The sequence below is a fragment of the Anopheles merus genome, chromosome 2L, assembly GCF_017562075.2.
Source record: "Anopheles merus strain MAF chromosome 2L, AmerM5.1, whole genome shotgun sequence".
In the NCBI taxonomy this organism is placed as follows: Eukaryota; Metazoa; Arthropoda; class Insecta; order Diptera; family Culicidae; genus Anopheles; species Anopheles merus.
The window spans coordinates 42107509-42130071 of NC_054083.1; the positions used below are offsets into that span (position 1 = coordinate 42107509).

At 48.3% G+C, this 22563-nt stretch overlaps 3 protein-coding genes across 9 annotated transcripts; 1 reads left to right on the top strand and 2 right to left on the bottom strand.

The window, feature by feature from the left end:
* Nucleotides 1–121: 121 nt before the first annotated feature.
* LOC121594297 (divergent protein kinase domain 1B) lies at nucleotides 122–3519 on the bottom strand. Of its 3 annotated transcripts, XM_041917400.1 has the most exons (6): nucleotides 2806–3519; nucleotides 2624–2726; nucleotides 1403–1720; nucleotides 1174–1341; nucleotides 409–1101; nucleotides 122–334 (listed from the first exon to the last, which is right to left on the bottom strand). In XM_041917400.1, exons 3-6 carry the CDS (start codon nucleotides 1610–1612, stop codon nucleotides 122–124), a joined length of 1284 nt encoding a protein of 427 aa, XP_041773334.1. In that variant the 5' UTR covers nucleotides 1613–1720; nucleotides 2624–2726; nucleotides 2806–3519. The 3 variants fall into 3 exon arrangements, with proteins under 3 accessions (XP_041773334.1, XP_041773336.1, XP_041773335.1); XM_041917402.1 differs by lacking the exon at nucleotides 2624–2726 and having other exon boundaries at nucleotides 3335–3519; XM_041917401.1 differs by lacking the exons at nucleotides 2624–2726; nucleotides 2806–3519 and adding an exon at nucleotides 1947–2544.
* Nucleotides 3520–3686: 167 nt separating this feature from the next.
* Nucleotides 3687–18911, top strand: LOC121594294 (glycogen-binding subunit 76A). 5 transcript variants are annotated; one of them, XM_041917391.1, is made up of 6 exons: nucleotides 3687–4098; nucleotides 4676–5150; nucleotides 5580–5910; nucleotides 13735–13785; nucleotides 15530–15692; nucleotides 16542–18911. In XM_041917391.1, coding segments are annotated over exons 2-6 (2511 nt in total). In that variant the 5' UTR covers nucleotides 3687–4098; nucleotides 4676–5149; the 3' UTR covers nucleotides 18507–18911. The 5 variants fall into 5 exon arrangements, with proteins under 5 accessions (XP_041773325.1, XP_041773330.1, XP_041773327.1 ...); XM_041917393.1 differs by lacking the exon at nucleotides 3687–4098 and adding an exon at nucleotides 4246–4600; XM_041917392.1 differs by lacking the exon at nucleotides 3687–4098 and adding an exon at nucleotides 4246–4596.
* Nucleotides 18740–22473, bottom strand: LOC121594295 (pentatricopeptide repeat-containing protein 1, mitochondrial). Its single transcript, XM_041917397.1, has 2 exons — nucleotides 20971–22473; nucleotides 18740–20903 (listed from the first exon to the last, which is right to left on the bottom strand). Exons 1-2 carry the CDS (start codon nucleotides 22366–22368, stop codon nucleotides 20271–20273), a joined length of 2031 nt encoding a protein of 676 aa, XP_041773331.1. The 5' UTR covers nucleotides 22369–22473; the 3' UTR covers nucleotides 18740–20270.
* Nucleotides 22474–22563: the final 90 nt, after the last annotated feature.

A 22563-nucleotide genomic window follows, 5' to 3' on the forward strand; every position in this document is an offset into this window, starting at 1 on the left:
CGCTTAATACCATGTGTGTTACTTGTACGCACAACGTGTCTGTGCGCACACGTTTTTTTGATTATCACTGCAATTGACTAACGCGTCTCGCCATTTCCCGGTGCGAAAGCGCACCCTAAAGTTAGGAGTACAGCGAGGAGGCAAGCTGCTCGTAAATGCTGGTCAGCTCGTTGTACAGCTGCTTCTTCAGCGTCTTCGACGGGCCCCACGGTCGGGCGGCGTCCACATCCGACCGACTAGCAGGTCGCGCACACCGATCCAGTATGCGAAGCAACCGGGGCGAGCTTTTCTCCGTCACCAGGATCCCGGGCTCCTCGGCAGTGCCGCGAAATATCTGCGGGAAAAGCAAGGTAAAATGCTCATTCAATCGTACCTTCCTGTTCCAACTCAATCCAACACTCCCTTTACCTTTTCACAGACAATCTGCAGATTGTTGTTCAGCAAACCGGCCGTACACTGGTGGCTGGTCGCATTGCACCGGCTGCGACAATCGTAGTAGCTACAGTCCGCATCCACCGCACACGTGCGCCCATCCGACAGCCGCCGATCGATGGCCGCCTCCGTACTGATGTACCGCAGGTCGTGATACTTCATCCGGCTGTCACTTATGCCAAACCCGCCCAGCACCACCGAACACATCTGGAACCGGTTCTGGCCCATCTCGTCCAGATAGTCCAGCACCAGCACGGCCACCTTCAGATGGTACCGCCACTTGGACAGGTCGATGTGGTTGGTAAAATGGTACCGACCCTCATCGACAAACTCCACCGTCTCGAGCAGCTCGGTGAGGAACAGCTCGCCGCACGTACCGAGCACCTGCGGGAAGATCTCCTTCTCCTCGTACAGCCGGCTCAGCAGGTACTCGTTGTTCTGGATCAGGTTCCAGCTGTTGCGCATGCTGGCGTGGAACAGGATGCGATTGTTTTTGTTCTTCAGTGCCAGCAACCCCGCAAGCTTGTCGAACGGAAGCTGCACGCCGTACCGCAGCTCGATGTAGCGCCGCACGATACCGCCGTACTCCTGCTCGGTCGGGTAGTGCTCCTCCTGCCGGTGGCTGTCGATCCAGGACAGCTTCTCGTAGCTTGCATCCGGCACGGCATGCTGCAGGGTGAGATATGGGGGGCAAGCCAAAGTTCGGTAAGAAGCTCTCATCAAACATTTTCGTACACTTACCTTCACCACCACAAACTGTTGGGCTTTGCGGGCCAGAAAGCGATGCGCATTAAACGGATGCGCTGCCGCGTGGGAAGCGGGCGGGCAGTGAAACTCCGAGATGGTATCGCCGGCACACAGCTCCGGACACATGTAGCCGGTCACTTCGTTCGTGTAATACTGATTGCACTGGGAAATGCGTGAAGCGTGCCTTAGGAGACGGTTTACATTGAACTTACGTTTTACTTACTATTTTAGACACCTTCCACTCGACCAGCACATCGAAGCAGTAGTGCATGCCGGTCAGCAGGTAGCCCACGACACCGACCACTACCAGCAGCAGGATCGCGGCACTGGTCAGCACACAGTACTGGCGTCTACGCGGCGAGAAGCGCAACCGGCGGGTCATGTTCTTGAACCGGTTGTGCATCACCAGCGCACTGTTGCTGCTGATTGTCATTGCTGGGGGTTACTTCCGGCAGCACAAAAAAATATCCCCACTTGTGTGTGTGTGTGTGTGTCACTTGACTGATTTGTTTGGCAGCCGCTACTGCTGATGCATTCTTACCTTTGGTGCACAAAACAAAACAAAAAAGCAGAAAATTAAACCAAACTTCCGGCGATGCCGCCAACCCACACACACAAACACACTGTGACCCCGGCACAAAACAAACAAATGGCCGGCCGTTTGTCGGTCGTTCTTTTTTTTTTTTGCCTGCGGTGGGTCTTTTTGGGCTTTTTCGGCTATGGGGCCGGATTGATTTTGTTACATAAAAACAACTGTCCGCGCCTACCAAAACTGTCACAGCCCGTGTGCCCGTGAAGGGCGCAAAACATTTTTGCCATGCGTGCGCCTGTCCATTCTGTCGGTCCTGGTGGGTGGGAAGATGGGCGTTCAAGGTTTGGGTTTGTTTTCGCGAGTGACGTCATATGACGCGTTTGGAAGGATGCATACGTTGAAAGTTCCCAAACAGCACAAACAGCACGGAACATGGAACGGAGCGGAGTGCCATTGCGCATGTTTCTGCTTCGGAGGAATTGGAATTCCCTCCAAGGCGTCAAGACACTCGGCGCGTGCTAACCTTTATCGTGGTTCGAATTCATTCAACTCCTGGTGAAGCAGCACGTGGTGTTCCGCCTTCCGCACGCAGCACGCACGCTCGAATGCAGCAGGGGAAGACGCGCATGTTGCACAACAAAAAGCGAGTGAGGTGAGCATCAGGGCAAATTTCGTCAGAATAGCGGAATCCTGTTATTTCCCAAAATTGCAAACAAGCTTAAAAAAAAGTCGAATCTGTTTACACGAATTTAAATGGCACAATCAATTCACGTACGCGTAATCTTGCAGTCCCAAAACTGCATCCCCGAATTCGCCGTTTTTTGATAACGTGTATTGCACTTCCTGCAGATAACAGTGCATGTGTGTGTGTGTACGTGTGTGTTCCACCTGCCTGCCACAAAGGTCATTTACATGAGGTCGTTGCACCGGGTTGATCGATCTCCGCCTCAGGAAACAAAGCCAACCGCTGGTATGACCTAGTTCCCAAGGCATTGTGTCGAAACTTCCCGACTGTCTGGAATATACAAACAAAAAAATTGCATGGAATTTTTGCAATTAAAACAAAGGCAGATTATTGCAATGGACCTTATCACCTTATCTTCAGTAGTTCAGACAGTGTTTACATGGCGGGTTCTAATCTCAAGAATTTGCACAATTGTTTTATTTATCCTGCTGCCCCAAAGTGGCACCTTTTCTGAGTGATTTGCCCTCCATCTTATCATCTAATCTAATCATTACTATCGGTATTCTTATAACTTAACTTCCTCCATAATTACAGCTTTGCTTGAAGGGTGTTGCATTGCTGTAAGTGCATTTACCCGCCAGTATCTACCAAGAAGCAAACAAAAAAAGAGAAAAGTACGCTCCCGGAGAGGGATCCCGCCTTCCATCTCTCGGGTTGATTGTTGATTGTTTCTCTCTCTCTCTCTCTCTCTCTTTCAGCAGAGCGAACCGAACGAGAGTGAAAGTTCACTCGCTTTACGCGCTCATCTGTCAAATGGGAAGCCGACGGGCGCATGTAGGACGATGTGTGTTCGTCTAGAGCTGCTGCAGCTAGGCAAAAGCAATGGTTTCCAGTGGCTGTGGTAAACGATAAATTAGAATTAAATTACTCAAATTTACACAACGAGGCGTGGAACCACTGAAATGATCCGAGGCCGTTGGTTAACCACCACCGGCAGAGCATCAAGCACTCAAGCCCCCAAACGACAACCCGCATGCGCGCATTTGCCTGCACACGCACACACGACATAGCACGGAGCATAGGAAACGCATGCCATACGGGGCCGCGCGATGTTTGCTATGCAGCTGTGAGAACGCAACTGAGTGCGCGGGGAACGCGTTCGCGTGTACCGCGAGAGCCCTCATCAGCTGGGCGAGCGAAGCGAGTTTGAGCACAGACACAGAGAGAGAGAGAGAGAGAGAGACAAGCGCGAGCATTCCGCGACCTTGCAACGTCCTTCTCTTGACACTTTGGGGTTTTGGTACACGGGCGAACGGTATCGACGGCGGCCCGACACGGGCCCGACCACTACTGCTCTGGCGCTTTCACAGGGGGCTGCGATTGACCTGGGGAGTCTTTGCCAAAGCGACGTCCGCAGCGGAACATCTTTCGAGTGCCTCCTCCGTGTCCAGGGTGCCACGCTGCCACCGAAAAACACACACACACTCACAGCACAGTACAGCAGCGGACATTCCCTGTGGCCGCTAGCGTGCAGTACGCGAGCTTGGTTGGAAGTGGTCATCCCAAAAATCTTTTGGCAAAAGCAGGAGGAGGAGCGCTCCCTGCCCAAACCCCTACCAAAGAGCCGAAAGACCCTTCTTTGGGGTCGATCATCGGTTTCGGCAACGACCACCACGGACAACCCGTGTAGCACCCACAACCGGTAAGTATCTTATCATCACCCAGCAGGACTTCTACGTGTCCGTGTCCGTGTGTACCAAGCCAAAAGGGCCTCGGTTCAGTTTCATTTCTCGATCCAAGTGGCCGACGATTGATTGCATCAGAGCAGGCAGAGGTGAATTAGTTTTGGTTCGCGTTCAGTCAGACGCACACACACACACACACACACACACAGACCACGTGCTGCTCGAGTGTGATGTCCTCGCCAGGGGGATGATGATTGTGGCAAATTGTAACATTGTGTCGTCGCCGTGCCACACACGTTGGCGCGCAAAATTGAACGAATCTTTTTTAAAGTGCCCTTACAGTCTGTGTGTTTGTGTGTGTGAGAATGTAACGGTACCAATACCATCGCTGTACAGTCTTATAAGCTCGCAGGACCTTCCCAGACTGTTGGTGTAATACGAAGTCCCACGCATTCCGTTGTCTTGTGACCTCTTTCAAGCAGTGGAAGGACAAAGTTGTGTGTGCGTTTGTATATGTGTGTGCGTGTGCTTCTTTCTTGAACATTCCTCAGAACAACCTTTTAATCTTTTCTCTCCTCCTTCTTCATTCGCTAGGAACATTGGTGCTACATTGGGCTACTTCGATCACACACACACCAACGACAGCACCCTTGGGCTGTACGCACCTTTCTGGAAGGATAGCATCGCACGGCTATCCTCTGTCACAGGAAAGGGTTTGCGCCAACCTACCGTCCACCGGGGGACGGCAGAAGCATCTCGTTTGCGCGTCTCTGTACTCAAGAGGCTCACCAGATTGCTGCGCCCCCTTGTTCCGGGATCGCCCTTGGGTTCCGCGGATGATCGTTATGGTGTGGTTGTGTCGTGTGGCGGCGAGTGATCCTCCGCTGATCCGGTCAGTGAGTGTGTGCTGCCGATGGTGCTAAAGTGTTGATTCTTCAAGAGCTAAAGCAGAGAAAAAGGTGTGAAACAGTGGAGTGGTTGGTGGAGGTGCTCGAAAGATAGATACGCGAATAGCCGAAGTAGTGTGTAGTGCGTGTGTGTGTAATATTGTGCACAACAGGAGCGAAAAGTGAGAAAATTGTTTGAAAAAACAAAAATCAGCATAGCAAAATTAAAACATCAACCAATCCTCCGCCGGAACCCTTCGAAAGTGCACTAAGGGAAATTGTCGTTCGTTTTGGTGGTCAAAACGTCGCCATACACACACACACACATACATAAAGCATCGCTTTTCGGCCCCCTCCACTCGCCTCGGAGCATCACATCGTTGTCATACGCTTTTTTTGGCCTTTCTTCGTGCCCGCCATCCCTTACACTAAAATCCTTCGTCCTTGGTGCTGTACACGAGTGTGTGTTGCTGTTACATTGTTCCAGTGCGGTGCCATTAGTGTCGTTTCTTACAAATCTTGTATAATGTCCATAGCCTTATAGTGTTATTATTCATCTTCCGTGTGTGTGTGTGTGTGTCCTGTGCATTCTGCAACGTCATCAAACGAAGTGCATAGGCACTTTGTGCTCACTGACCAGTGTACGACGCCGCTGTTCGCAGTGGAACCGTGTCTGTCATCGACACGCCAAACGCAGCCGGCCCCCGAGTGGCGCCCACTTTGGCGACGACAGCGTCCTGTACCACCAGCGGCCGACTACGACCAGCACAACTCTACCGCAGACTGCTGCGGCACAGCGCGAACACTACGACCCACGAACTCATCGACCCTGACCGGGGGTTTTGCAGTCGAGCAGCTGATCCGGCATCTGTTTGGCGCCGATCAGCCCACCATCATCGTCACCGTGACAGCGATCGTTATTGGACTGCTTATAGAGCTACGGTAAGCGGTGGGACACTTTTTTTCGGGGGGGTGGGGTGGGGGGTGATGTTTTCTTTTTCGGTATCGACGCATGCGCCCGCACACCACATGGTTGGAGCGATCGTTCGCGCGCTCGTCCACAATCATCAGTATGACCTCCAACTGAACTCTCTCTCTTCCAGCCGGGCGGGATCGATTGAATAACTTCACTTTCTTCGTGTTCTGCTATTGACCATTTTGATGATGGGTTGCTTCTTCTCCCCTTTTATGCGTCGTGCAATCTTAACAGATGCCTAATCGATAAACTACTGTGAAGATATTGGAGCAGTTGACAAGCTGGAAGCAATATTGAGTCCATTGGTTACGTTTTAAAGAACGAATGATATGATATAATATACCTCACAGGAAATCAATATGTTTGGTGTAATCGATGTCATTTCTAAAGATTGCGAAACATTAAAATATATTCAACACACAAATTCGGTTGTCAGAGTTCCCTCATGGTAGTGTATTGAGCTATTAGTTCATGAACTCCATATTACAGAATCAACTCGCAAACTAGAATTAGTTCAGGCTAGGAACTATTAGGGATAGGATAATGAATTTCAGAATAAGCTACTATGCTGAAACCCCGTGTGTTGAACATCTCTTTCGAGAGCTATGAACACCTCACATGATTCAGTACAGATTATTGAACAAAATTGTGATTTGCTTCCTAAAAACCAAATCTTGTTTTTCGTTTGGTTGATGAGTTAATTGTTTCATTAAATTCATCTTATCGTTTTACGAAGAAAAGTGATGCATTTTAATTTAGATAAATGCTTATCATTTTAATTTGATATCGATATCGATATCTATCATCGAATACGTGGAATTTGCAAAATTCCTGTAGGTGATTACAGTCTGCGCTCCAGATGCGCGGTTTATGCGTTCCGCGTAAGGCATCCGCGTAAGTTGAATTTGACGTTTTTTCTGCAAAAATATAATTGCTCAATGATTATTTTTTTATCAATAATTTAATGATTAGTTGGTATTTTTGTTTAAATGGAATAGTGTTACACTGTCGACTTTTGTCCTGTACTGTTTCACTGTGTACTAAATTTGACTTTTTTTTTGTATTTTTTGAATGTTTATTGAATTAAATTATACAAGATTTCAAGCAAATTCTTCAACGAATTTGCACAAAACGGATCAATTTTCTGGCAAAAACTATTAAATTCTATATACATTTTTTGTTTTTTTTTTTTTTACGTTCCTCGAATAAGTTATGTAAAATATTTGTAAACTGCTCCATTACAACTCAACAAAACCACCACCTACAGTGAACCCAAAAACAACGATTTTTGACCAAAATTTCACCTCCAACGCACCCATTGTGTAAGGGATACAGTGTGAGCACTGTATTTTTGTGATTTTAACGCGCGCCTTGAAAAGTAATTTGCTCTCGCCGAATTGGAAAATCAAAACAACCACAACCGCCCAGGGATCTGTACGGAAAACAGCTTCTTTTTCAACATCCTGCGATCGCCCTTTCACCAACACAAACAAAAGCCATTTTTCCGTTATTGAAGCGAACACTTCTACTTTGCAACTCCCCCTCTTACCCGGCATTTCCTTACGTTAACACTACTACACAGTAAATGTATTCCCTGTGTGTGGGTGTGTGTTGGTGTGTGTTATTAATGTAAATGCTGTTAAAAATAAGCATCGCCAATCGAATCCAATGGTGGTCCTGCTGTCGGTCACCAGACGCTGACGATCGCGACGATCACGATGCACGCGGGAGAGTTGCTGTGTTCGGCACGGTGTTTACATTGGTGTACGGTGGTTTGCCATTGCCAAATAGACTAACTGAATGCTTACCCCCCTCCCCTCCTTTCACCTAATTCACCAAGTATTGAAATGGTTCACCTGATCTGTTGTCACCTTCCTGTTAGTGTTGGTACGATCATCTTAGCGCACGATCGTAACCATCGTAAACATTGTCCGCAAGGGAGTGGGTGTACTAACTGCTCGCCCATCCTTCATCTCCCCCCCCCCCCCCCCCTATCACCCCCCTGAGAAAGTTAGGATCGCGCACAGGTAGATGATCATGGTCAAATGTCACGATCAGGTGATGATTGACGCTACTGCGGCGAAACACCGCGCGGCATTTGGGGGCCAATGGCCGAGCCCTTCACCTGCAATGCATCCCCCCACACAGCTGATCCCATGTCCACCCACTCGTACACTTTTAATAGCACCTCTTGCCTAGCGGACTGAAGTGAAAACCTCTGCCTGTGTCTGCCCCCAGCCAGTCTGGGAAGGAACGTTTGTGGGGCGCGATAAATTACGCCGCACCCGCAGCCCAGCCCGTTGGAAACATGGCGCCGCCGTGTTGTCGAGGAAGGGTAGGCAAGTCGTCAGCTGATCGGTTGATTGATCCCGGATCAGCCACACACACACACACACACACACACACACACACATCTTCTCACGTGCAGTTTAACGTAAAATGGTTAAACGCTCGTTGCCCAGCGTTGCGGTTGGAAAGCGCTCAAATGCTAAAACTACATCCTCTCGTCTTGCTATAATTAAAAGCGGGATTTTATTTTTAAAAAGTCAATCGATTTAATCAGCCCACGATGGTGCGGCAACGCTTATTATCATCGATTTGCTATCATTATGATCGTGCCCCTCGCCCCCTTCGGTTCTTTACCCTTTTCCCGAATGCAATTGACACACCCCATTCGACACGGGATGGTTTTCGTCGATGCAAAAGCGCACCGTCACATATGGTCATATAAACCCTGTGTCCCTGTCCCTGCCCTGGTGGAGCGACGGACGGGCGCGGAAGTGCATGATGATACACACACGGTACTGGGCGGGAGAAGAAGAAAAAAACACAAGGCGGCAACGCAACAATATATATCTTTTGACGCGCGCGCGTCCTCCGCACTCCAACCTTTCTGCTCCCATGAACGCTGGTGGTGGACGCAAGGAATGTCATTTGAAGGTGACCACGGTACGGTCGGCACGCTCCGGAATATTTTGTGCTGTGTTTTTTGCACCTACCTTCCTGTCTGCACCGTTTTCCAAGCGGTACGTTCAAATGGACTGGTGCATTAACTGCAGCACTTGGGAGGCCTTTCGCTTACCTCATTTTTCAGTGACAAAATGTATCCATTTTCTATATAAAAATATTACAAAAATGTTTCATGTTTGTATTCATGAGAAACGTTCCAAAATGGCTGTATTGCTTTAAAAAAAACCTTTCTATTGTTAAACTAACAACAACAACAACAACAACACAAACTCTTCAATACGCTGGAGTTACTTTTGTACGCGATTGAGGCGTCGCTTCAGACGTATTGAGCCTATTGAGCTTCAATTTGGCAAATCTCCGGCTGCCCTTGACCATCGTGCCTGTGCCGAAAATGTTAAATTTCATAAATTGATAAATTAGTTCCAAATTGAGAGAGGGTGGTGCGCGGTAAAGGTGGAGAGCAGCAGCATTGGAACCTCGCACGAACACCAGGCGTCTCCATGTCGCCTTTGCTTCGACGACAATTTTAACCTTCAGTCGATCCGGTCGCGTTTAAAACCTTCTCTAATTGATGTTTTACTAGGTGTTTGACAATTTTTCAATATTAAATACATTACTTAATGTAATCAAACCTTTGAATTCAAGTAAATCTGTCCGATTCAACCTATTTAACCATATTTTATTGGTTTGAAATAGAACTCTTTGTCTGCCGTTATTCCGTAGGATTAAAAGACGCATTTGTGCAAAAAAATCCATTTTCCTAGAACGCGTTATTATTACATGCATGGTCCTTTCACACCAGATCGACTGTGAAGGTTAGTGTGATAACAATCTGCTGCCGATGCAATGTGAATCATTTCACTGGCGCTTTGCAATCTCTGTCGCTTTCAAAACAGCTTGACAGAGACCGTTAAACAAATGATCTTTAAACACTTTAAAATGATTTTGGTGTTTTTGTTTTTGTTTTACTTTTTCTTATTATTTTTCCTTTCGCAAACCTCTCTCTCTCTCTCTCTTCCTTCTTGAACATTGAGTTCTGGCAATTAATCCACGGGCGGCGCTTGGTGTACAACTTTACAGCTTGGTTCCGCACACACTCATCGATCGCTCCTCCATCAGCTGTGTGTTATCTGCCGTACCGTCTCTTAGTATGTTGGTAAACATTGTGCTAACGAATCTCCCGCACCAGACACCACACACAACAGCACGGAAAGCCGCGTGAATCCGCCTGCATCCTCCGATAACGCCAAGACGGTGCTGCTCTCTCTCTCTCTCTGTTATTGTTTACAACATTTGGTTTTGTGCGACTGATAGGCGCGTGCGGACTGGACCGGATCGCTTCAGTGCAACGGTTCTCGGTCTTCGTTCGATGTGTGTGTCTGTGTGTGTGTTCCCGTTGATTAGGAAGTAGGGACAGTGTGTATGGGAGAGAGAAAGGGAGAAGGAGAGAATGCAACGGTGATGCACAGTGTAATTGATGCAATCGGTATCGGTAGCGCCCGGGCAAAGAGCAAAGCTCTGGTGGTGGTGGTGGCGGTGGTGCTGGAGGAATAGTTGTAGCTTCTTTTGCAGCTTGGTACGATTTACGATTAGCGGTATGCACGTGGATGATGCATGCACCGCTCATGAGCAGCTTGTTAATTATGGGATAGTTTATACCTCTAATCAAGCAAATGGTTTTACACACCCAAAACTACCTGATGCTTGTTAGTGGACTGAGTTTTAAAGATCAAGTGGGATGATATGTTTCCTATTCCAATTTTTTGTAGCAGATTATTCAGCATTTCCTTCTGCGATGGTCAAATGGCATGTCACAACAACGTGTGGCATCCGTTTTGCATCGCACCATGGGGAGTTAGTGTGAATTAGTCTGGCCTAGATGGTGCTATTATCACCAGTATGGCGTACACACTACTTTGAAATGAAAAAAGTCGTCTGTGAGGCGCCTTTAGCCCTTGTCTATTGCTAAGATCAGTTATTTATTCTATAAAGTTCATCCCTTTAGATGATTCAAAGCAGCAGCAAAGCAACATAGTAATGGAGTGGAAGTAGCGTTGGAAAGTATGGAAAAAGTGTATCCTTCAGTAGTTTTGTCAAGGTTCTCTGAGCGTAGAAGATCATAATTCTTAAATTCATCGTTACCTTTCTGGGTCCTGTACCTTATTAGAAAGTTATATTTCTCTATCTATTTTCTATCTCTATCTCTCTCCTCTCTCTCCCCTCTCTCTCTCTCTCTCTCTCTCTCTCTCTCTCTCTTTCTCTCACTCTGTAAAGATCACTTTCTAAGCTTTATGCGTTCATTCTGGTTGGTTATAATTTACCATTTTTAAGGTTCTCTCTCTGTCTCTCCCTTATCTGTATTCTCTATATTTAAAGATCAGTTCCCAATCAGTACCTATAGCTTTCCTATTATACTGTACTAGCTTGTAGATAGCATCCTGTAATTGAAATGGAATATCTCTCTCGACATAGTGTTTATAATCGCTGCCAGCTTACATTTTTGTTTATAAACATCGATCTCCTATTATTCTTCGTCGCTATTGTTGTAATTCGAATGCCTCAGAGCACTCCCAGATTACTCTTACAGGGTTTCCCCTCGAATTATTGGTCAGTTCCCATAATTTTTTGGGCTCATCTCACAATTTATTTATCGTATCTTATAGATTATTGGTTCGTTCCCATAATTTATTTCTATTGTCCGATTGGATATCAATAAAATTGAACCAAAAAAATCTGGGAAACGGCCAAAAAATCATGGGAACGCAACAACAAAATTTGGGAACCATCCAAAACTTGATGGGAACCAATTATTAAATCGTGGGAAACCCTGTTTCCACAGTCCAGTGCATTGGACGGGGCTTGAACCTCGTTTGCCTCCTGCGAGACGCCAAAACGTGTATCTATTTGGCCATTGACAAGGTTCCAGAGAGCATCCTTACTGGTGTTGGGAAACAAGAATCGTAAAAGGAATACTATGTGGGAATCGAATCTCCCAGGAACTTTCCCAAACTCGATCGAATTCGGGAACGATCGTAGTCATTGTAAAATGACATAAAATTGTGGTTCCCTTAGATGTTTTTCGAACATTTTGCTATATTCTACGCAACACTGAGCAGGATACTCATGAAATAAATTAAAGCAACAGCAGTATCTAAGCATCTTTTCCTCTTCGATCGTGGCTGTCCGAATCCCAATTTGGAGCAACGATTAGCACCTTTATAGTTTCTCAATGGGATTCCATTTCCAAATCTCATTGGGATCCATTCGTTATTGGTATCCCAATGAAATAATCCCTTCGAATTGCAATCAAATCCCAATGGCAATGGAATCTTTCGGGGATTCAATTCCTTCCATCGGGATGCGATACGAACTTTTGAATTGAATCTTCGAATTCTTCCCGAATCCCGAAACTCCCAACACTAATTCTTACCTTTCCCTAATGCTTCTACTCAAAGTTTGTCCAACACAAACTGACTCAAGCTACTAGTGATTCTTACCGTTTAATATTACATCTCCTTAACTAACTACCAAAATACTTCCAATGCTCTAGCTCTACCTTACTGTCTCCCATGATGAGGTTAGACACACCAAACCCGTGGCCTGCCCGCTGTCTGACAGTGGAGGCATAGTTTTGTGTCTACGGGCGAACTCAATTACCAAGTTAATCATGTTACATCCCATACTTTATGCCTTCATATTCAATAAGGCATATTCGGACCGTTCGGAACGCTAACACAATGCATCATTGAAACTCGTCTATAATTAAATTGTAACAACACCACGCACACACGATTTTCAAACATTCTATTAGAGTTGTTGCTCTCCCTCTGTTTTTCTCCTCGTCTCTCTTTCTCTCTCTCTCTCTCGATTGAAATTACTATTATCGTTTGAATCTGACACCGACAGACACCACGTTGCTAGCGTGTCCGTCCCACCGTGAGTGTGTGCCGTTTGAAATCGGTATCATCTAATCATCACACCATAAACACAAACACACACGCTCGCCCCACTCGACATTGACATTCGTCTTTATTTTTGGGATTACAACAACGATGACCACGGCAACATTGCTGCTGCTGCTGCTACTTTGGTCATTGATGGTCCCAAAACCATCCTTCCCGTGTCGTGTGTTGTACACCGTTCGCGGAATCAATGGCACCAATGCTTGCTGCGACTGTTTTTTATTTGTGTCTTTCGATTCGACCGCACTCACTTTCCTACCTTTTTTTGCAAACACAACGGCCGCCACCACAGCATGCTGCGTGACATCTCCCCTCTCGAAAGAGTCATGTTTGGTTTCGCATTCGCACATTTCGATGGTGTGGTGGTGGTCCCTTGCGTCTTTCTCTCATGTCGCCCCGTTCGCGTGGTGCGAAGCTAAGAATAGGAGAGAAATAGTATCGCGTTCGAAAGCATTTTCGGTCTCAACCGGATTTTCTAACCCCCTTACCCCCCCCCCCCCCCCTTAGGGCGGTGATCGTTTTTTCACGATGTTATATCCTTGTTTTCTTACTCTCCTTCCACTCACTACTTACCTCTGGTCGGTTTGTTAGTTCGGTGGTACCACGCGCGCGCCACCATCTTGTCCTTCAAAGTAACACTTTCCCTGTGTGGCGTGACGCGACCGTGTCTGGTGTCGGTCGGAGAAGAAGGAGTCAGCTGGCGTTTGCTCAGTTTACGCAACCTCTCACGTACACCAACAACAACAGCACTAACACCATCACCATAGCCGTCCAATATAGTGTGCCTGTGTTTCTGTGCGTGCGTGTGCGTGTGTCGGAATATAGTTTTAATTATCCTTTCGATTTATTCCTTTCCAGATTACATGAAGCTTGGTCACTCTACGCCTGGGGGTGGATCATTTTGATCAGGTTTTTATTGCTTCCTTTTTGTCCCTCCTTTTTCTCCGTTTCTTTGTTTTGTTGTTGTGGCTTTTTTTGTGTAAAAAAAATATTCTTCTGTTTGTTTTGTTTATTTTCTCTTGTTCGCCTTTTTATTGCTGTTGTCTACTTTCTTTTGTTGTCGCTTTATTTATCTGTTTTTTTTAATTTTCTGTGAATTGTTTACATCGCTTTCTGTATTCATTGATGAGTTTACTTATTGTTAAATTTACGTATTGTTTTTGTATACTTTCACGCAAAACAAAGATTAAACAATGTAAATATTGCTTTTTAAAAATACTTTTTATGCTTTCCAAGCAACGAGACAAACAAAACATTCAATTCACCGGTTTCTTTTTAAATAAACATTATACCGGAAGCTTTTTCGCTTTCCTAATACACCTCTAGTCTGCTGATCGAGCCTATCACTACTATAAACATTCGCCCTCATTTGACCGCCCCCTCCCCCCATCGATCGTCTTCGCCGTTGCTTCGCATGTCCCATTTGTGCAAGGAAAAAGGACGCGCGTGTACGTTACGCGGCGCCACACAACAAGTATTTATAGAAAGAATCCGTAACCGAAAGCATCGTGTACGGTAAAATAGCCGCGACTGATGACCACGTTCGAAAGCCGTGGCTTTTTAATCGAATTTTTTGGTCTCGCTCTTAGGGGTTTGGTTTTTAAAGTGCACTGAAGGTGATAACGGTGTCTTGAATCCTCAAAAAAAAGTGCAATACAACTAGCTCTTTGTTGCAATGGATCACCTAAAAAGGGAGACAAAAGAGCTCGATCGCATCGAAAGTGCATATAAAGAGAGAGAGAGAGAGATGCGTCAATTCGATACCGATCCAAAACGGGGAAACATTTCCCCCCCCCCCCCCTTGGGGATCGCGAAATCGAGCGCAATTTAATTCATCAACCTCGTGATATTCACCACTTGCCCGCCAGCCCATCAGCCCCACATGATGGAGGCCGAAACATATGGGAAGGCAGCGGACAAACATGCGTCACTGGCGCAGAGACAGGGCCAGAAGGAGACCATTCGTCCGTTTTGGTGCCATAAATAAATTTAATTGAATGTAGAAAAGGCAAATAAAAAAAACGTATGTGTGTGGCGCTGGTGCGTTCAACCGTCGGCGGATGCGCCGATGAAAATATTGCGCAAAAGTGCTTTCTTCTTTTACCCCCCCCCCCCCACCCTCTCTCTCTTACAAAAATATTTTGAGAGGTTTCGATCAAAGAAAGGAAGATGGCAAGAAGCATCCCATTTTGGCAAATATACGGATGTTTTGCCCGATTTACCATCAATTTGTGTTCATGCAATCCCAGAGTCCAATCGATGATCGTCCAATCCCTCGTCTGGCCGGACACTTGAGTGCCAAATTGCCCCGAAATTTCGCCAAGAAGTGGATGAAAAATACCCGTACATACGTTTTCCCCAGTAATTGCAACACCACACTACGCCTCATTGCTTATCGCTATCGCGTTCGAGTTCCATCGGCTAAAAATAGCAGTTTTTAACCTTTCATTAAGGCATCTGGTGTATTTCCATTCCATTTTGTGTGGCTAACAGCTTCATCCTTTTGGGCAGTACAGATGCCTGGAACATTTATTCTTGGACCTACCTTACCCGGAACAGTGTAGTACCTAGTTAATTTGCTCCCGATTGCCCCGATTCAGTACTCATATGGTTTCCCTCCACGTCTCGATCTGCTCTTCTTCCTCGAACACAGAAACTGCCTTGCTTCCATGACCACACCGGGCGATCCGTCTGCGACTGGACCTGACAGACCGTGCGGGATCACCGCACTGCTCCCGATCGGTATGTCTTGCCGGAGCCGTGCCGAAGCCTTCGCCCGGAGCTTGCAGTCACGCCTACGGAATCTTGGCTCCCAGGTAAGGGCTGCATTAGTGTTGGGTTGCATTCATCCGTATGAATCTTGGTTGCGAGGAGTGAATCTCGAATCGAATCTTCAAAGATTAATGAATCATCTCCAAGGATTCATGCATATCGAAAGACTCATGAATCTCCAAGCCTTGCATTAATCTAGCAAAACAAACTATCCGGTACTTGCCGAACAAGTCTCGAAAGTCTGCATAGGATGGTGCACATGACCACGTAGGTTGTTAAGCCAAGAAGAAGAATAATAAGAAGCTCAAGCTCTATGTATCTTTAGAGATGTATGAATCGCTTGAGATCCAACCAAGATTCAGATTCATCAGATTCATTTCAAAGATTCATTCAGATTCTTGAATCTGAATCTGACTTACCCAACACTAGACTGCATCATTAGCTCCCGCATCCCCCTCCCCTTTCTCCCCTGTTTCCGTACTTCTTGCTTGCCAACTTGGTCCGATTCTTAACTCCAACACACACCATTATAAACAGCTTCAAAAACACATCACTACCAAGGTGCTTAGATATACTACAGGTATCGATCCTTAGCTCTAATTTTGGTAACCATGTTAGATAGAGATTTCCGTGCAGATTGGCAGATAGGTAAGAGTTGCTAAGGACTTTGTATGAGTTGCTAAGTAACTTTGGACTCCCTACCTGTCAAAGTACACTGGACGGACCGACCTGTAGTAAATTATGAACCTTGATCACTAACACCGTTTCCAAGCAGTTTTCATGGCACACTAACACCAACCGAACCCTTCCTGTTGTAGCTCTTTGCTTCCTTTGAGTGTTTACAGTGCTTCGAGTGACATTTTCTAAAGTTTTCCCCCTTCTTTTTCTTCCAGGGCAGCACCGGTGATGACGACGATGAGGACGAGAGCCAACTTACGGCAGCGGACGATCGGCACACGGAAAACACCTGGCTGTCGGCGGCAAACACCACCGACCAGACGGGCGTAACGAGCCTGCAGCCGCTCCGCTCCCTGGTCGTGCCGAACAGTGCCGAGGCCGATTCCTGCTTCGACTTTGGCCTGGAGGTGGAAAGCCCTAGCTCGCCGGTCGAAGAATGCGAGTACACACGTTTAATCGAAACGGCAACGGCCACACCGACGGGATTGCCCTTGACCACCGCACCAGACGCTAAAGACCCCACGACCGTAGTGCAGCAGCAGCAGCAGCAGCAGCAGCAGCCGCAGGCACCCGAATCGGGCTACGTTTGTTCCTCTCCCTGCTCCACGCCCCAGGGTTCGGCGGCCAGCAGCCACAGCAGCTCGTCCGACTGTCAGTTCTACGATCCGGACAGCTCCGATCCGGAGCAGCGATCGGTCAATAGCGGCTGCGAGTACTACGACTGCACGATACCGGCAGCGCCGGCTAGCGCATTGCGCACGATCGTGCAGCACCAAACCGTCGAAAGTGCCACCGTGGCCAGCGCTACCTCACCGATCAACCCGTTCACCGCACTGCTTCACTCTAGTCAACCGGCCAACGGACACGCGGTGCCGGTCGGGGGGTATATCGCTGCCACCGCCGCCGACAGTGACAGCTGCTCCGAATCGTTGCCACCGTCCCAGTCGACCGAATCGAACCACTCGACGTTTACGGGCATGAGCTCCAACTCGAACAGCACGCTGCAGGACGTGACGATGGAACCGCTGGAGGAGGAGGAGGGCGTGCACACGACTCCGGGGACGGACGTGCCGGACAGCCGAACAGCCGTGCTGGGCAACGGGCATGCGATTATGCCGCGCGGCACCGTCGTGATCAATGCGGACACGGAGCTGGAGCGGCTAAGAAGCCACGGCATACAGTACGAGGAGGACATTGAGCCACAGGACGGGTCGCACAGCACCGGTTGCCAGAGTGCCGCCACCATCGAGCTGGCGGAGGTGGAGAAAATACTCAAAGATTGTACGACGATCGTGAGCAATGATCACGAACAGCAGCTGCAACAGGAACGGAACGATCGCGCCTCGAGCCGCTTCAACGACAGCAACGAGTACGACGAGGAGGACGACCGGAAGCACGGTGGGGGCCGCCGGGCGACCATGTCATCGGGCGATGAGGACGAGGAGGAAAGCAAACCGCAACGCATCCGGCGCTGTTCGTCGCTCAAAACGGGTAAGACGCCACCGGGCACACCGGGCCGGAAGAAGATCGTCCGCTTTGCGGACGTGCTCGGGCTCGATCTGACCGACGTGCGGACGTTCATGGACGAGGTGCCGAAGGTGCCCCAGTCCGCGTACGAGGATCTTACCATCGTCACGGCCGCGGAGCAACCGATGCCGGAAATCATTAGCCTCGGGCCGAAGGCGGACCGCGTGCTGGTGCCGCTGTTTCAGCAGCCGGGCGCACTGCCCTGCTTTCTCGACCGGGTGCGCGAGAAGCAGGTGAATCTGGAGAATGCGGCCGTCACCGATCCGATCACGCTCACCATCACCGGCACGGTGCGCGTGCGCAATCTCGACTTCCACAAGTCGGTGTACGTGCGGTACACGCTGGACAACTGGCGCAGCTACGCCGACCTGCAGGCGGTGTACGCGGAGAACTCGTGCGACGGCTTCTCGGACAAGTTTAGCTTCACGCTGCACGGCAACTCGGTGCAGGTCGGGCAGCGGATCGAGATGGCGATCCGGTTCCACTGCCGGGGGGAGCAGTTCTGGGACAACAACTACGACACCAACTACGTCTTCCAGTGCCTGCCGATCACGCAGCCGACGCCGATGATCGCGAGCCGGCTGCCGCTCGTAGGCAGCACACCGTCCGCCGCCCTCAGCTCCGAACCGGCCTGGTGTAGCAATTTCTACTAAGCCGAAAAAGAGAGAGAGAGAGAGAGAGAAAACAGTGCTACGGTGCAAAATTGAAATTGAAGGACAAAAAACGGAAGGAACATCTTTGTGCAAACGGATCGGCTACCGATCGGGCTCGTCGGGTCGTAGTATTATAGAGCAAAGAAGCAAATAGCAGAGAGGAGTTAAAAAAAAAACAGAAAAACAAATAATTCGAATTTTTATCACATCGATCGAGCGAGGACACAATCCCCCCTCCCTTCCGACCGAAAATTAATATACTCACCGACAGAGACACACTCTTAGCAACAAAGTACCAAAGTTAGGAAGAAAAAAGAAAGCAAATACGACACAAAAACAGACACAACAAAATAGTGTGCTTAGGGTAGGAACAAAAAAATGAAAGCAAAAATAAAATGAAAGTAAGTAAAAAAATGTAGAGAAAAAGCACGAAAGTAAACCTCACCTCAACCACTGAACTCGAAGTTTTTGGTAAAGTATTGAGCTCGAAGGAATACAAATTTTCCTCAAACAATCAAACACACACAAAAACACGTGCGTAGCCGAAGGCAATCCCCCTATTAAAGAAAGCTTTAGTAGTGTTAAACTCAGTTCCCTGGTGAGATAAATCTTAGTGAAAAAGGAAAAAAATAAAAGCTAAATCGAACAAAAAACGGATATCGAGAGAGAGCGAGAGAGCGAGAGGGAGAGAAAGAGGAAACAAATAAGAAATGTTACACAAATGTTATGTTTGCGAAAGTTTATGTTTAGTAGTGTAATAGTAGTGGTAGTAGTGGAAGTGCTACTAATTGTATATAAATAACGAAAAAGGGACGAAGAAGCAAAGTGCATAGCGTTGTAAGGTTCACACGATATCTCACCCCGAATTAATTCACACGACCGCCAATCGGACGGGAAGGGAAGGAAGCAGAAGGCGAAAGAAAAACAGGCCATATTGTATGCTGAAACAGGGGGAAAGCAATGGACGGAGGCACTAGCCATGAGTTCTCATAGCTGTGCGTCACTTTATTGACTCTTTCTTACTGGAAATGAACTTAACGAATTGGACTATATAGCACACTTGTGGGACAAATCTAATAGGAATTTCCAAACAGTCTGTCGCAAAAAGGGTACCATAGAGTCCAATTTGCATCATCTGAAGGTAACTTCCCATAAGAAAGAGTCCCACAACTATGAGAAAACCCTCGATAATCCCTGTAATACATAATAAATAATAGTGTCTTAAAATATAAAAACAAAGCAGAACACTGTAAACAAACCACCCTCCCATTTTCCCCTGTAATCCCGTAAAGGAAATCCCATTCTACACTAACCCGCGTGTTTAGTAATTGTAATATCATCCCAAAGGTTTTTTTGTTTTAGTAATTTGTAGGACGTTAGCAATAGCTGTGAGCAGGTGCGTAATATGCCGGTGTAATTAGTGTGCGCTGATTAGTGTGGTGTGGTGTGGCACTACTGTGGTGGAGAAAGCCCATCGTGATCGCATCAGCCCATCCATCGTAGCAATCCATGACACGTGGGCAATCCCTCACCTGGGAAAACGGGCGGGAGTAGACACCTTGGTTGATGTAATGTTTGTAAAAAAAAAGATAGAGAGAGAGAGAGAGGAGAGAACGAGTGGCCAGTTATACTCAGTTAAGAGGTTGAAATAAAGTGCGCATTATTTAAAATACCAAACAACGAACGGAAGGTTTTCTTCACTCGACTAAATCACATTCTACGGCTCACGTTTATTTAGCTTAGTGCTGGCTACACTCCTGCCGGCTAATGCGCTAACTTCACTTCCTTCGTCTGATCGTGCTCCTTTCCTTGCCCGCGATCATCATCGTCCTCGATCGCCTCCACATCGACCCTCCGTATCGAGTGTTGCTTCTTTCGCTTGTGGCGTAGCTTTGGATTTTTCACCGCCTCGTACCCCTCCGCCTGCGGCTCCTTAAACTGTTCCCACGGATGTTCGCGCACAATGCCGAGCGCTTGGTCGAGCGCCAACCCCTGCAGTCCCATATGTTCGCGCCACGCATCCAGCTGCATCCGGTACCGGTTGTACTCCTGCTTAAACTCATCCCTTCCCCTTTTGCGCGGTTTCGCATCGTACTCGCGGTCCCGCTTTTCGCACACCCGGCCAAACTCCTCCAGATGGCGCAGAAATGGTTCGTTCGGTTTTAGCCGCTCGCGCTTCACGATCTGCAGGATTTCCGTCACGTAGCGAAAGTTCTGCTTCGCGCAACCCTGCCGCAACATGGCGCCGAGGATTTGTATGTTCATGCGCACGTCCGCCTCGTGCATCATTTTCAGAAGTGAGCGAGCTTCCTCCTGCGTTTGGCAGCCGAGCGCCAGCACACCGTACGTGACGATGTCCGGTTCCAGGTTGGCCGCCTCGATCATGTACAGCACGTCCTGGGGGTGGAATGCACAAGCGTAAATTAATATTCAGTTCAATTAAAATAAACAAAACGGTCCGTACCTTTGCACCCTCATAGTCGAACCGCATCGATCGCTTTTTTATCAGTATGTTAAAGAAATCGATATCGCACCGCAGCTTGAGCTGCTTGATCGTACCGAGCAGCTGCTTTTCGGCGGCATACGTCGAAGGAATCACGTCCAGCAGCTCGGTAATGGTGCGTATGTCCGGCTCGGCCCCGCACCGCCGCATTTCAGCGAACACGTTCGACGAGCCACCGAGCAGCAACAAACGGTCCTCCGGTTTTCGCACTTCGCCCAACCTTACCAAGCTGCCGAGATGGGGCTGGGGGGATAGCAGATCCGGAACACCTTCGTGATTGAGGCGCTCGGTAAGCTCTCGATTTGTGACGATTGTAGCGAGCGTTTGCTGCTGTTCCGCGTTGTCCTCTTCCGACCGCTCTATTGCTTCAACCGACGGTTCCTCAATCGCTGGCACCTGTTTCCCGGCATTACCTCCAATGCTTTCCGCGAGAATTTGCTCAATCACTTGCTGCGTCGTCTCCAGATCGCCCAGCTGACAGTCGCGCACACAGCGAAGCAACAGATTGAACGAGTACCGATCCGGGCTGATTCGCAACCGGTGCATCCGGTGCCACACGAGCAGCGCATGCCGGAACCCATACTCTCGCTCGCTAATGCACGCCTGCAGCAGAAAGTTGAACGTATCCGTGCCAATGCTCAACCGACGCGCCACCATCTCATCCACCAGCTGAAACGCCGTCTTCAGCTCGCCGCACCGTCCGTACGCTTTGATCATCGCATTGTAGTTCGATTCGTTCGGCTCGTACCCCTTCTCCAGCATGATCTCGCGCAGCTGGTTCGCCCGCTTCAGCCCATCGCCCAGAAACGGTGACACCGCACACGCATTAAACAGCGACGTGTACGTGCCGCCCGTTACCTTCAGGTCGTGCTGTTTCATTTTGTTGTACAGCTGAAACGCTTTCTTGCTGTAGCCTACCCGGGCACACCCACCAATCAGCAGGTTGAAGTGGTAGTTGACGGGCTTTACCCGGTCCTGCTTCATGCGCACCTCGACCACATCCAGCGCCTCCCGGATGCGGTTGTTCTTCAGGTGGTCCTTGATCAGGTCGGCATACTGCCGCACGGACAGCTTCTGTCCCGGGGCGGGTATGTTTTGCAGAAAGTCTTCCTCCTTTAGGTCACCCTCGTCGGGTGTTTCTGGTTCCTCTACTTGGGGCGACAGTGTGCCAAACTGGTCCGGACTATGGGCAGCCTCTAGGTGGGAAAATTCATCCTTTTGGTGAGGTTTGGGGGCGCAGTCGATTGGTGCGATGTGAAATCCACGGCTTGTTGTCGCCAAAAACGACTGCTGGAGTAGTCGCGTGCGGAACTGACTGACGCACTGTCTCCGTAGCGTGTTCAGTATGATGGAGGACATGTTTAATTATCACTAAAATACACTTTTTCACATTCTTTTCCACTGAGGCTGGACCGTGCCGCACATTGCCGAGCGCATGTGTTTATGTTTACATCCAACATGACGTTTCGCAATTGCGTTGCCGGCTCAAGTTGACAGCTGACTACTAAAGGTACGTTTACACGGTGGCAAGTTGGATGGTCGTTTTTTTTTAAT

Bases quoted from the DNA above. Each gene is read 5' to 3' on its own strand.
- LOC121594297 (XM_041917402.1), bottom strand. From the start codon at position 1,612: ATGACAATCAGCAGCAACAGTGCGCTGGTGATGCACAACCGGTTCAAG. The intron at 1,342-1,402 runs GTAAGTAAAACG...CGCATTTCCCAG, and splicing joins AGTGGAAGGTGTCTAAAATA to TGCAATCAGTATTACACGAA. The intron at 335-408 runs GTAAAGGGAGTG...CTTTTCCCGCAG, and splicing joins TGCAGATTGTCTGTGAAAAG to ATATTTCGCGGCACTGCCGA.
- LOC121594294 (XM_041917391.1), top strand. The intron at 5,911-13,734 runs GTAAGCGGTGGG...ATTCCTTTCCAG, and splicing joins GGACTGCTTATAGAGCTACG to ATTACATGAAGCTTGGTCAC. The intron at 13,786-15,529 runs GTTTTTATTGCT...CCTCGAACACAG, and splicing joins GGGTGGATCATTTTGATCAG to AAACTGCCTTGCTTCCATGA.
- LOC121594295 (XM_041917397.1), bottom strand. From the start codon at position 22,368: ATGTCCTCCATCATACTGAACACGCTACGGAGACAGTGCGTCAGTCAG. The intron at 20,904-20,970 runs GTACGGACCGTT...TTCCACCCCCAG, and splicing joins TCGACTATGAGGGTGCAAAG to GACGTGCTGTACATGATCGA.